This window comes from Amblyomma mixtum, chromosome 3, assembly GCF_055824585.1.
Source record: "Amblyomma mixtum isolate Tamu chromosome 3, ASM5582458v1, whole genome shotgun sequence".
Taxonomy (NCBI): Eukaryota; Metazoa; Arthropoda; class Arachnida; order Ixodida; family Ixodidae; genus Amblyomma; species Amblyomma mixtum.
This window is the reverse complement of record NC_143014.1, coordinates 32,966,791-32,980,789: the sequence shown is the minus strand read 5'-3', so window position 1 is coordinate 32,980,789 and position 13,999 is coordinate 32,966,791. Positions and strand designations below refer to the sequence as shown.

Below are 13,999 nucleotides of genomic sequence, written 5' to 3'. Positions count from 1 at the left end.
TTGACTTAAAACAGTAGCAACTATGATGTTTGCATCTGTCAGTACCAGCAAGCTACAATAAATACAAACAGCAATGCAACTTGTACAGCCACTAGCAAAACCACAGTTTGCTGCACCTAGAGAGCTGTCTTTGCAGTCTGTCCTTGGTGCTGCAGCCAAGTAGGCACTCAGGGGCTGCACTGCCTGAAGCAACAGGTCCCTCATGGCCTGTTTGACTGTTCCATGGTAAGATTTGACCAAGGCTGAGCTCAGGCCTGCAAAAGGCACACACCCACATTCAACAAAAAGCTAAAAAATTCTGAAGACAATTACGATTCTCCCTAATGCGAAATTTGAGTGCAGCTCTGTCGGTGTCTCAGGCTCTGTGGGCTCACTGTTCTGCTTTGCTGGGCCATCGGCATGCCTGGTGATGACACTAGTTATATAGTAGTATTACTTGATGAAGACGACAATGTGTGATGGTTTGTTTATAGTTTATGGGGGTTTAACGTCCCAAAGCAACTCAGGCTATGATGGACACCATAGTGAAGGGCTCCGGAAATTTTGACCACCTGGGGTTCTTTAATGTGCACTGACATCGCATAGTACACAGGCCTCTAGCATTTCGCCTCCATGGAAAATGCGACCGCCACGGCCGGGATCAAACCCACATCTTTCGGGTCAGCAGCAGAGCACCATAACCACTGAGCCACCGCAGCGGCCCGACGATGATTGATGCACAGCGTGCGAGAAAGTGTACATTAGTTTGATAGCAGTATTAGCAGAAGACAACGATGATGTGCAATGCACAGCGCAAAGGTGTGCTGCAGTTTAACACAAGGCGGGACCGGCTGCGGCAATAGCCTAGTGCTCTCGTGCAGTGGCCAGCAAAGCTGATCTGTTCGCAGTGGCGCAGGTTCAAATCCCAGTTGCAACAATGTTTATTCTTATTTATGGTTTGGCTCGTTTTACACCGATGGTGTCGACACGGCTCAACCCACGAACAGGCGCTGCACTCTAAACGAAAATTAAACGGCAGTAATGAGGTTAACCCTGCAGTTATTAAGTTTTAATGAAGCACTTCCATACAGATTGAGAGCCTTCAGCCAAGATCTGCTTTGCACAAAATTTATTCGGCGACTGCCATAAGATGCAGACAGCACCTGCTCTAGTTTGACAGCAACTAGTACATGCCCCCTAATGCACATAGTATATTCTAGACGCTGTTAATATCTGTGCTGTTGTTTCATAATGCAAGTGTCTACCTCTGTGCAAGTGCACCTCTTGCAAAAGGTAGCATATTTTGGCCATGACAGTGCCCAGGATGATTCAAGACGTGGTGCATATTATAGGGCATTTATATTCAGCTGGCCAGCAGATGGCTGTGCACAACCAGTACTGTGCAGGAAGGAAGAAAACACTGTGCGTTCACAAACACCAGTAGAACCCATTCATTGAGCCTTATTCCTCACAGCCGTGCACAAGTATGCCCAACATAGGATGCACAGGTCACAGTGTGCGGAATGGTGTGCATGCTTGACTGAAGACTGCTGGAAACCAGGACTGGGTTTAGAAGAATTATTACACAGAAAAAGAGGGTCCACATCAGTACACAGAGACGCTGGTATCCAACAGAACTTGGCTAAATGAAATCAAAAACTTGAGTTCACCATGCATACCCTGTTTCCAAGCCACCAGTGAGAGCTGAGCAAGAAGGATCTGGGAAACACACTTCATTGAGGCCACTGCACCATTTGGCAAATCTGAAATGTGTTGGTCAAAGCACAAGAAAGAGCATGATGCCACCAAAGTGCATTGTTTGCAGAAAAAAATGTATCGGCATACTACTGTTTGTTCTTATAACTTATTTGTGCTGGGCAACAGTAATAGCTCAAAGGCAGATTTACGCATCAACCTCCTCTAGGAAGCTAAAATGAGCTAAGTGCATCATGCTCCTCTGGAGAACAAACAGCTTGTGACTGTGACACGAGCACTAATGAGACCCAACAATTCCAACTAGTGCACCACTCTACGAAAGCTCAGCAAAGCTTGATGAGCAAATGTGAAAAATATGCACCACTAGTTTGCTAGCATAGTGCATTGCACGGTAGCTGTGCTCGCAGGAGGAAACAACTTAGTGGCCTCTGCAGTGCTTTCTGCATTACTGCATCTGCCGGACAATAGTCTATGGACAGTGTATATTCACGAGTTTAGAAATTTTGCAGTGTGAGTAATTTCAGCTGTAGACTATATACATGATTTCATCCTGCAAGATACTTCATAACAACAATAAAGGGCCTCTCTTGCGTGTCAAAAATATTCCCTTTTACTCTGGACATGCATCACAATAAGACCCTAAAATTCACTGACATTAGGTGGACATTTTCATTTATTTATTTGTGTGCTAGTAAACATATTTTCGAATAGGTTGGTATGCATGTGGACTGAACAATGCATGCAAACTAGGTAAGGTAAGGAGTCGGCTCAAAAATGTGCCTGCAGACAATGCACCAGCTGCAAAATGTAACCTGGAAAAAGTAGCAGAAATTGCAAAAATTGTGCAGTTAGATGACCTGCACCAAAATACCACTCTCATAATTTATACCCCAGAACACTATCAAGACAGTATTTCATGTGTCAGTGTATTTCACAGGGCCTTCCTGGGAACGCAATTTGTTTATGTGAAAACAATGGAGACCTGAGAACAATATTTACTTGCAGTACTGTAACAAGGCAAAGTGGAAGGTCCTCCACTGAACCCAAAGTATGAATCTCCCGTTCAAATTCACAGGCCACCGGGTTTGCTTCTGGGCCCTGCAGTGTACAGCATTCTCCCCATCCCTGGAAGGTAAGGAGGGAATCCCTCCTCATCCCTTCCCAGCTTTCAAGTGCCAGAGGTGCTACAAGCTCTCGGCAACATAAGCCAGCAGTAAACCGTGTGGCCTGAGAGCTTGAAAAGAATGGTACAGTCAGGCCGGAATGAAACGCGAACAGAGCATGTCAAGAAAACAAAATATTTTACCTGCCTACTTTCAGCTGAAGTGTACAACTAGCCTGATTCATGTGTCTGGATAAAGGGCCGACTGAAATGCATAATCGGAAATAGGTTGTAAAGGAATATCTCGCTGCAAAGCAGAAATGTATGACATATGCGTGTTCGCGTTTCATTCCGGCCTGACTGTACATGCATACAGGAACTATTGTAGTATGCAATCTTGGCTACGCTACAGCACCAAGGAAAAAAAAAGAGTCAGAATATGTAAAGGGATGCACCATGGCTCTGGCAGGCCAGCATGTGGAGTAGCGAGAAGTCTGACTTTGCTGGGGCACCCACAAGCTCCCCAAACTCAGGGCTCGAGTTCAGGGTGGCCAGCCTGGCAAGCAGCTGGCTGGCAAAGCAATCCCAGTAGTGGTCCCAGTACAGGTTTTCCAGCTCAAAGCAGCTGGGACGGGTTGCCCTTGGCGGCTGCTTCTGCCAAAGTGCCCTGCCTGCAGGCAGCGCCAGGCCATCAGAATGTGCAGCAGTGACATGAGGAGGAGGAGAGAAAGAACGGTATGGCTGGCTACTTTTACGACGACGATAAACACCACACAGCCACCTGTGGCACTTACAGACATTGTAATAGGCCCATTCTGAGAAATATGCACACATAGCGCAACTAGGGCATTTTTAAATTCCCAAAAGATGCAGGTTCACTTTCCTACCAGTAATTTGGATGATTGGTGTGGGGGCCACATTCCTGAAAGATAGAAAAGCAAAAATGGCCTTGCATGCAGATTTGTAGCATATTAAAAAAATTCCAGGCAGCAAAAATAATACACAGCTCTTCGCCACGTTATTACACACAGTTTGTATTCACATTCAAATGCAAAACCTCGCATGGCATTATTGCAAATCGTAAATAAGGGGGTTTAAAGGGACAGTGAGGTCAGCATTATCACATACTTTTTTTTTGTTAGTGAAATCCGACAGTTCGGCATTTCGTGCATTTGCTGCCACTTGTCCGGCAGCAAAAGATGCATTTACTGCTAAAAGATTTGGATTCGAAGTAGAAAAACTTTCCCGCTACTCTGATTCAAACTCTGGACTCTCTGATGATGAAATAGGAGAAAAGTGATGTAAAGTGGCGGAAACGGGCACTCCATGATTGCTGGCTGCGAGCGCTGTGCTGCCGCCTAGCAGCAGCCGAAACGAAAACTACAACCAGCCGAACGTTGCAGGCCTTTATCAGCCGCCGTCGCTTCGTTTACATTACGATGGATCCTGTTACCAGTTCCCACAACGAAGTTCTCACAAAGAACTGCAGCCTGCACTTCAGCGACCTCAATCCCACACAGCGTGTGATGCTTTTGAGGGCTGAGGCGGCGGGTCTGGCAAGAAAGTCCGAGCACCGAGGAGTCAGCAGCGTCGCTGTCACTGCCAAGCCACCGACAAGGCTGACGTGGAGAGATTGGCACTTGCAGTCATATTTAAAGGGGCTGCGAAACACTGCTTGGGGGGATACCGGCTTATACTTCAGGTGGATTCTTTATGTCACACAGATGCTGTCTTAAAAAGAATTACAGGAATCGATGCACAGGAATGGGAGTTATTCAATGAAGAAATTTCAAAATACAAGCAAACAAAACGCTGCCCTCAACTCTATTGTGGCGGGGCTTCCCACTCCTATTTCGCTCTCCCAATGACGGCACCTGGTGCAACCAATCAAAACAGCCTGCCATAGCACGTCGCGGAAGTTTGCACTCCATGGTTGCCTGCTCTCTATAACTCGTTCTTGCTGACACTGGCAGCGTCGTTTCCATGCCAGAGCCCCTGGTGGTGTATTTTTATTTTACTTGCTTTGCAGGGCTTTCATCTAAGACGAACAAGTTGTTTTTGTTTATCTAATATAAAAAACCGACAGGTGACAAAATGTGTCTCTATTTATTCACACAATTTGCAGTATATTTTCTGTTTGTCCAATCATCAAACTCGCGCCAGGTGATGTCATATCCGCTGCTAAAATCCGCCACAGTGTGTGGACACCATCAGAGCCATGAATTTGTTTTTGGGAGGGCAATAAAATATTAAAAAACGGACTATACGCGGTATTACCGATGCTAATAGCAGCATTATAACTCACTGTATGCAATCGACAGGCAAAACAGTCAACTAAAATTGTGTTTCTGGGCCCCTTGAAACTGTGATAATAATTCTGTAATAATAGGCCTGGTTATGCAGCCCAGCATTTTGGTATGTTGCCGAAGCAAACACGCCCAGCAATGTGTTTGCTAACGTGCAGAGAGAGAGAAAAAAAATCCATTTCTTCAATCAAATTCGAGAAGGTTCTGACCTCCAAGGCTACGAGTCAGCAAGGCTCCCTTGGGACCTAGTGACTGCCTGGGCTTGATTTATGACTTCCTTTTTGCTTATCAGGGTCCGAGTTGAGCACCAGGGCCTGTGCGTGGAACATTAACTATCCGCAGCTCTTTTTCCTTGTCGCAAGTGAATGCCTTTGCACGAACTTCGTCCGAGGAGCACTTAGAGAGGCACTTGGAGGTCCTCTGCTGCTCCGCCCTTGTAAATCGAGATGCGTCAAAAAGAAACCACAGGGGCGTGTGCACAGCTGCGAGGTACTTCAAAGCGTACCGAAACTCAGCTGGCTGCCCACTGTGCCGCCAATTGTGATAAAAGTGAACTAGCGGTTTCAAAACAAAACTTATATACTTCAATACCGATCAAACATGTAACCTTCATGCACGTTCGCCAGCCTCAGAGATCCATGGTGCCTTCTCTCCTGTTTCGTCATCATGCTTGTACTTGCGAGATGGGCCTGTGGCGGCGATACCTGTATTTTAGTTCTTGCTCTTTTCTACCTTACAAGAGCTGTGTTTTCAGTAGTCGTGTTTTTGTGGTTAGGAGCTGTTATTCCATCAATACAAGTCAACTTCAATTTCTCCTCAGTGTCTCCTTAATGTCTCGAAGCGAAACACGGGCTATGAGGGACGCATTAGTGAGGGTTATTTAATGCGCGCTGACACTGCACATCACATGGGCATTCTTTATGATGCTGGGTTTTTTTGGCGCAAGGGCATCTAAGGCCAAAGAGCGCCAAACACAAGGTTTTTGGTTGGCTCAGGCTAAAATATGTGCACATGTCAAAATCAACACTGGGTGTATAGGGCCTAAGAGTAGAGAGCATGTGCATGACTATATTGTGTCAGGAGGGTGTATAAGTCAGGTAGAATGGTTTAAAGTGGTGTATAGTGCCTAAAAATTGTGGTAAGAGTCCCTGCATATAAAAGACAGAAAGCAAGGTAGCCTCAACCACAGTCCTTGCTTGAGCAAGAAGGATGAGGCATCTGGCAGCTAAGGCTAAGCCCAGCGTTCTCCTCAGCAATGAGGAGGGGCTGAGGTTAGTTGGAATAAGAGATAACTTGTAAAAAGCCTACATGAGTTAAAAATTTAAAAACCTTATCCAATGAAACCATGCGGTCACCATCTAAAAATAAAGAACGGTGCGTTGGTATTTTAAACGTGTATAGTTCTGGGAAGTGCTGTCGTCTTTCTGTCTCCAATCTCGGGCACATGATTAATGTGCGGACAACTGAGATGTGGGCTCCACATCTCAAGCATTGTGGTGCCGGTGGATCCTGTAAAAAAGTGTGAATGCGTGACATATGTATGTCCTATCCTCAAGTCTGCAGGGAGCAACTTCTTTGAATCTATTTTGTTTTTCTGTGGCATACCTTACAATCCTTGGTTGTACTGTGTACAGTTCGTCCTCTGTTTTGTTCGTCCCAATCCTGCTGCCACTGTTTGCAGAGTGCAGTCCTAATATGTGGCCTGAGGCCCTGATATGGAAGTTGGTTTATATCCATCCGACTCACTTTGGCAGCTGACGCAGCAAGCCTATCAGCTCCTTCATTTTCATCTATGCCACATTGACCTGGTACCCAGCATATTGTAATTTTAAGGTTCAGTGTGCATGCAGACATAAGGCATTTCAAGAGGGAATTCATCACAGAGTTTTTATAGGGTTCCCCACAGGACAGGGCCATAACCACACTTAAGGAATCTGAGTAAATAACAGAGATTGGGATTTTCTTTTGCAGGATGGTTCTAACAGCCATCAGGATACTATGACATTCTGCAGTAAATATGCTTGAGTGTCTATTCACTGTTTTTGTTTCCGAATATTGACAGCTGTGAACTACACAAAGAATAAGTCTTGGAGACATCAGTGTAATAAACTGTGCGCTGATACTTTGTTTGTAGGGACATTAAGGGCTGTTTTATGCCATTTGGCGACCCATGCTTGCCAACCTCACGAAAATATGTGTCACAGTCAACTGGATAAACTTCCCGGGGAGCAATTATGTGTTTAGAAGAAGTCACCAGAATATTGGAGAGTGGTATGCTCATGTCTTGGACAAGTGTGATGGGGTTTCAGATGGTTGGTTTGAAAACAGCAGTGTACTGGTTGGGTTTCGCTATAGCACGTTGCATGGGTGGGCAGCATGAGATAATACCTTTGTGGAGTATGTTATTCTTGCAAACTTCTGCCGTCATTCAAGTGACCATCGGTCTGCCTCAACGTACAAACTGGCAATTGGGCTTGTACAGAAAGCACCAGTAGCCAACCGCAGACAGAGGTGGTACACTGCATCAAGCATTTTTAAGATGGTTCTTCGTGCTGACTCTTACACTACTCAGCCGTAGTCTATACGTGATAGAACTACACGATTTAGAAGACTCAGCAGGCAGTTTCAATCTGCATGATCTACACCCCAGGACTGGTGTGACAGGATCTTTAGAACGTTCAGTGCCTTCATGCATTTAAGTCGTAACTGCTTAATGTGTGTGACGAATGTTAACTTTTTTTCGACCATGACGGCAAGAAATCTGTGGCCTTTTTTGGGTAGCAATACTCTGCCCGGTAAGTGCGATGTCACGTTTGGGTCTAACACCACATTTTTTTGTGAAGAGTACACTCACTGTCTCTTCTGTGCTGAGTTTAAATCCATTTTCGTGAGCCCAGTTTGATACATTTTTTACTCCTAGCTGAATTTGCCGCTCACACATGGACCAATTACATGACTGTAGCTTATTTGTACATCGCCAACATAAACAGAGTAGGATATTGATCTAGGGAGAATGCTCTTTGATGAATTCATTTTGACTATGAAAAGTGTGCAGCTAAGAACGCTGCCTTGAGGGACTCCATTCTCTTGTAAAAACTGCTTAGATAAAGAATTCTCTATATGGACCTTGAATGTTCGTTCAGACAGGTCACTCTGAATGGTGGTCAGCATATTCCCTGACATCCCAAAGACTAACAGGTGACGGATGATAGCATAGTGCCATGTGGTATCGTATGCTTTATCTAGATCAAAGAAAGCAGATAAACAGTGCTGTTTATACACAAAAGCGTCCCCTATGTAAGATTCGAAGGCAACGAGCTGGTCAGCGGTTGACCGATTAGCCCTAAATCCAGCTTGATGCTGGTCAAGAAAACCACTAAATTCAAGTAAATGCACAAGGCAACGATTTATCATTTTTTCTAAGAGTTTACAAAAACAACTGGTTAGGGCAATTGACCAATAACTGGCAGCAAGCGTGGCTTCTCTGCCTTGCTTAATATCGAAATAATAATCGCTTCTTTCCCGGTTTTGGGAAAACGTCCAGCGGCCCACATCTTATTAAACAGGCACAGGATAGTTTCAAAGGTTTCTTCATGCAGGTGCTTGAGCATTCCATTAGTGGCCCTGCCAGGGCCTGCTGCTCTTGGGTTGCCACATGTGCCTAAGGCAACCTTCAACTCTTGTCAAGTAAATGGGCTAACTGTATCCTCCTACAGACGGCTTTTTTTTTATAATAGGTTTGCGTTCCTCAGCTGGCTTGTATCTCAAGAAGGAATCTGCATAATGCAATAAGCTAAAAGTGTATTCGAAGTGCTTGCCTAGTGCATCTGCTTGGTGCTCCAATGTATCGCCAGCAGTGCTAACAAGAGGAATTGGATATGCGCTATGCCTTTTAGGTGCTTTTAGTCTATTGTAAACTTTATGCATACCTGTTTAAGAATTCAGAGGTGAGAAACGACTGCCAACTTTCCCGTCTGGATATACGTCGAGTACACCTGCCATTTGCTTTAGCTCGCTTAAAGTTTATGAAGTTGTCAACTGTAGGATAACGGTGGAATTTTGACCATGCATTATTTTGGTTATGACGAGCTTTATTGCACTGTGCATTCCACCATGGTTGTCATTTGTTTTGTACTTTACCTGATGTCTCTAGAATGGATTTCTAAGCAGCATCTATAATATGCAGTGTGATCAAGGATTGAGATTCATCTATACCTAGGTCTGTAATTGATGAATAGGGCAATGTTGAGAGTTCCCGGAACAACTGCCAGTCAGCAATCTGTTATTTAAACTTCCTAGGATTATTTACCCTCGGAATTATATTTTCTGTGCATTCTAAAGAAATGGGAAACAGAGTCACTTCCGTGGAGGTTTTCAATAACAGCCCACTCAGTCTTCTTTCATCTGATTGTCTCTTTTGCACAGCCCATCTTTACATATGTCTTCCTGTTTTTGGTTTCTGCATTTTTTCTTCCTTTCTTGCAACCAAATTGATGTGAACAATTTATTTTTTATCTCTGTGTTTTCTTAAAAGCCGATCTTTGAATTATGTTTTTTCTGCTAGTTTTCTTAATGTCGCTTTCACTGATTTTGCCGGGCCTAGTCCCTCAGGCCATTTTTGGCTTTGACAGCCATGTAACTGAAAAATGTAACATGGAAGCTAGCAATAAACATTATTATCATTATTATTATTATTATTATTATTATTATTATTATTATTATTATTATTACCACCACCACCACTACCACTTTTTGTGAAGACTAGCTGTTCAGACCCCACAACGCCTGTGGCACTAACAGTTACACATTATAATAACGCAGTTCTGAAACTTAGAATGTATGACGGCATGCCACTCACTAGAGCACATTTCTACTGATCCAAGGCCATGGTTTTAATTCGGGTTCCTACCCCCCACCCTCTCTATCCATCACCACCTGGTTCGACTGGCTTGGCGCTGAAGGGGAAGAAGAACAGCGACTTCTGGTTGCCCAGGCGGTCGACATGCTCGGCCTATGAATTATGGTCGAATAAAGGTCTTTTACTACTACTTAATTCTCTCCAAACAGTTTAGTTGAAGGATATGAAGGCTACATTCAAAATTGATCAGAAAATGAATCAAACTTCTCCACATAAGTTTGAATGTAAACACCTGTACACCACCATCTCCAACATCCCTTTGTTTTCACGAAAAGTCATGCTTCCAGACGTGATCTCAACCTGAGCAAGAGATTAGCAGCAGTTATTGGTATTTAACCAATTTCCTTTTCCAGGGCTTAACTTCTCATCATTATTAGTGAACTTAGGCAGACACAACATTGCTACAAATAGGGAACTTATATGGAACAGCTCTGCCCATAGAGAACCTAAAATCTGAAATAAGGTGCATTCTGTGTTGACCGTAGCAAAACGAAAATATAAACTGTTGCATTAACTAAAGAAAGTATGGCACAAGCACACAAGAGTGGTGTCTGAGAAACAAACCAATGCCTAAAAACAAGTTGCGCATGAAACAGCTAAGATTTAAGTTTTGAATGAACATGCCTCATAAAAGGATCCATTAAAGTTCCGCAGTATTAATTAAGTGCAATAAATGGTTTGGTTTGGTTTGGTTTATGGGGTTTAACGTCCCAAAGCGACTAAGGCTATGAGAGACGCCGTAGTGGAGGGCTCCGGAAATTTCGACCACCTGGGGTTCTTTAACGTGCACTGACATCGCACAGTACACGGGCCTCGAATTTCTCCTCCAAAGAAATTCAGCCGCCGCGGCCGGGATCGAACCTGCGTCTTTCGGGCCAGCAGCCGAGCACCATAGCCACTGAGCCACCGCTGCGGCCAAGTGCAATAAATGCTTAATGCAATTAAATGTAGCATGAAAGCTTATTAATCACTTCACAGACAAATAACAATTAATAATAATGTTAATCTTGAACAGCAAGCAGTGGCGCTGGCCTTAGTTCAAGCATTGAACTGTACATTCCCTGCGACCTTCCAGCAGTTCACAGCCGAGTGCATATTAAAGCCTTTCAACACCCAAAGGAACATCCCAAGAAATAAACATGCATGCCAAAAAGAACCCAGACATACATGCACAACAATGCTTGACCAAACTGGCCTCTGGCCGCCACTGCATGGGAAATGCGTGAAACAGATTACACGCTCATAAACCTGGTCTCCACGCCACTCTAGAAACCTCGGGGTCATTCTGTCCAACCACGGCAATAATGCCCTAATGGAAGGCTTGCAAGAAAGGTCTAATTAGGGACAACAGGCACGTCGCTTCAGCGCGAAGAGGAAAAGACGTGTGCCCCTGCGGGTGTGGTCCGCTGTGCCGAGCAGCAAAATGCCGGGGTGCCCCACCCACACAAGACAAGTGCAATTAGTGTATTGATTTGAGGGCCAGCTTTGTACACTACTCCTGCAATCTGGATTTGTACAAATCAATAGACTAGACATACCTAAGCCGGGACAAGTAAAGCAACAGTAGTACTACATATGTGCCAAGATCTTAAGTGCAATAACCAGTGTCGCAAAACAGCAAGCCAAATGGGCAATATTGGTGGATTTCACTCATAATTAGAAAAAAACTAGCATGAGGAAAAGGTACTTTTCACTGCAGGTATCAATTGCTAAGTGACTAGCAAAACTTTCAGGAAGCACACCGACGTGCTTGTTATTGGCATATAAAAAACCAGTCTACTTAAAGATACTTTATAGTTACTGTATTAACAAAACAAAATCTATGCTTCATGAGTTAAATAACACTTTATGACGTAAAGACAAGATGGAAAGTAAAACAGCGGGTGATGTTCAGTAGGCCCTCCTCGTCACTTTTAGTGCAATGTACCAACTGGTCTAGCATGTAACACTGGTTAGAACTAGAAATTAAAAAACATTTTCAGCTTTCTATTAAACATTGTAACATCCTTAACACTTATTGTTCACACAGAAAAATAATGAAATGCCCATTACAATCATCTAGCGTCGCATGTGACCTTCCCTACTGTAAAGCCCTTTCACAAAGAAGGTGACAGGGGCTAGGATAACTTGGATGGCATTATCAGCAGCATTTCATGATGCTCTCAAGGCAGCTCATGGTGATAATGTGATGTCTGTTACTTTATATTAGCAGGTTTCATCCTTGTAAGTCTACTGCACACAGTCAAGCAGGCAGAAACTCTGTGCGGCAAAGAGGTGACCACAACAGCTTCTCAGCATATAGCACCGGCCACCCTCCCGCCCTTCTTCCCTGCTACAGATTCAGGAAAACCTAAGGCCCTGGATACATGCCCATAGAAGGCACATATTACACGACGGCGACGCCCACTACATTTATAAACCCCAGCTATCGCTCTGAAAGATAATGCAGTTTCAGGCACCTTGTTTCTGCCTGGCAGCTTGAGGTGGGGCTGAGTGATCAATGCATGTGGCAGCATAGAGGTACTTGAGAAGCAACGTCTGGCCGGACTGGATCAGGGCAGTCAGAAGAGCGGCGGTGCTAGGTGCGTCGGAAGCCATGCTCCAAAAGTCGATACCGCCGACATCTTCCCAAGTATATGCTCGCACAGCGCCTTCAGGACCCTTCCTGCCTTCGCCACAAACGAACGCAGCAAGTCTGGCCGCAGAGGTTTCGGCCTGGTGCGCTGCAAGCGTGTAGAGCACCGTTGACACAAGCAGAGGAGTCACTCTAGATCCGTGAGCGCCGAGCAACTGGTTGAAGAAGTGGCACGATGAGAACACGCCGCCAATCCAGTCAGCGTGCAGGTCAGCAGCATCCATTTGACACAGCAGCAAGATGTCGTTGCGCAAACTCAACCATGCCCACCGCAGCGCTTGCTCAGTCAACGAGTCTAGACGAACCTGCGTCCAGCGCAGCACGACGTCCAAAGAACTGTGCCACTGCGCGTCGAAGCTATTAAACGTGTGGCCGAGAAACTTGAGGAGGCAAGGCCAGGCGAAGGTGGCCGCTTGCAAGTTGTCAAGAAACGCAGACTTGCGAAGGAAAGACAGGTGCAGGACGTCCTTGGGTAGGATGGGGTGCCCCGAGGACAGCAGCTGTCCAATCAAAGTGTCTTCAGCCAGAGCTAGGTTTTTGATGCGGTCGCGCAACTTTCGGACTGCGGCGACCTGGTGGCTGCATTCCTTTTTAATTACCAGCAAACAGCGTTCCTTCATGAGCGACTTCATTTGGTCGTGCAGGGCCTTGACGCGCTCTTTATCGCGCGCGGAGCACAACTCCTGACGGCCGTCTGTCCCAGACGAGGAGCTGCAAACAGAAGAATCGGACTGAAGCAAAATGCTGAGCGTCTCCATGACTTCGGCAGTGTGGAGGAGAATCTTCTGTTCTCCCAGCAACGCGGGCGCGCTGCTGCATGCTTGATCTTCAGGTGGCGGAGGTTTGGTCACAGGTGTCACCGGCGGTGCTTTCGGCTTCGGTCCAGCTGGTTGTTTCTGAACAGCCTGAGGCGCCTTGTCGTAACTGGAGCTTGAAGAAATTTGTTTGGAAGACCGAGAGGACGTGAGAAGGAGGTGCTGCTGAATTTCTACCATTTTTTTCCACTCTCGTCGTTCTGAGGCGAAACGACGCCGCTGAACAGGCGGAAGTTCAGCTTCTCCCATCTCACTAGGAAATATATCTTACGTGCGTAAAACATAAAAATTTGAGCTCCCTAGAACACAGCTTCATTACTTCAGTGCATACTGCTGATGAGGCGGCCAACTTCCAACACGTTATCGACGACATGCCGGCGCACTTCCAATGAAATGATGCACTCCACAAGAAAATCCGACGGTACGCCGGTCGCCACGGTAGCCACGGTTTTTTTTTTTTTTTCTTTATTGGCCACGGTAGCCACGGTGTCGCGCTGTTGGCGCTGTTGCGAAGCGACAGGAGGCATG

General features: G+C 45.4%; 1 protein-coding gene across 2 annotated transcripts in view; it reads right to left on the bottom strand.

Annotated features, from left to right (window-relative positions):
* The window catches only part of LOC149349605 (uncharacterized), a 20,968-nt gene extending 6,969 nt beyond the window's left edge, over positions 1-13,999 (bottom strand). Inside the window, exons 1-4 of one of the 2 annotated variants that reach the window (XM_089578632.1) lie at positions 12,481-13,998; positions 3,253-3,468; positions 1,659-1,742; positions 117-254 (exon numbers count right to left, since the gene is read on the bottom strand). In XM_089578632.1, coding sequence (XP_089434758.1) covers positions 117-254; positions 1,659-1,742; positions 3,253-3,468; positions 12,481-13,720 — 1,678 coding nt within the window. In that variant the 5' untranslated portion in view covers positions 13,721-13,998. Of the gene's footprint in view, positions 1-116; positions 255-1,658; positions 1,743-3,252; positions 3,469-12,480 lie in introns of both variants that reach the window. The other variant, XM_089578633.1, reaches the window with a different exon arrangement.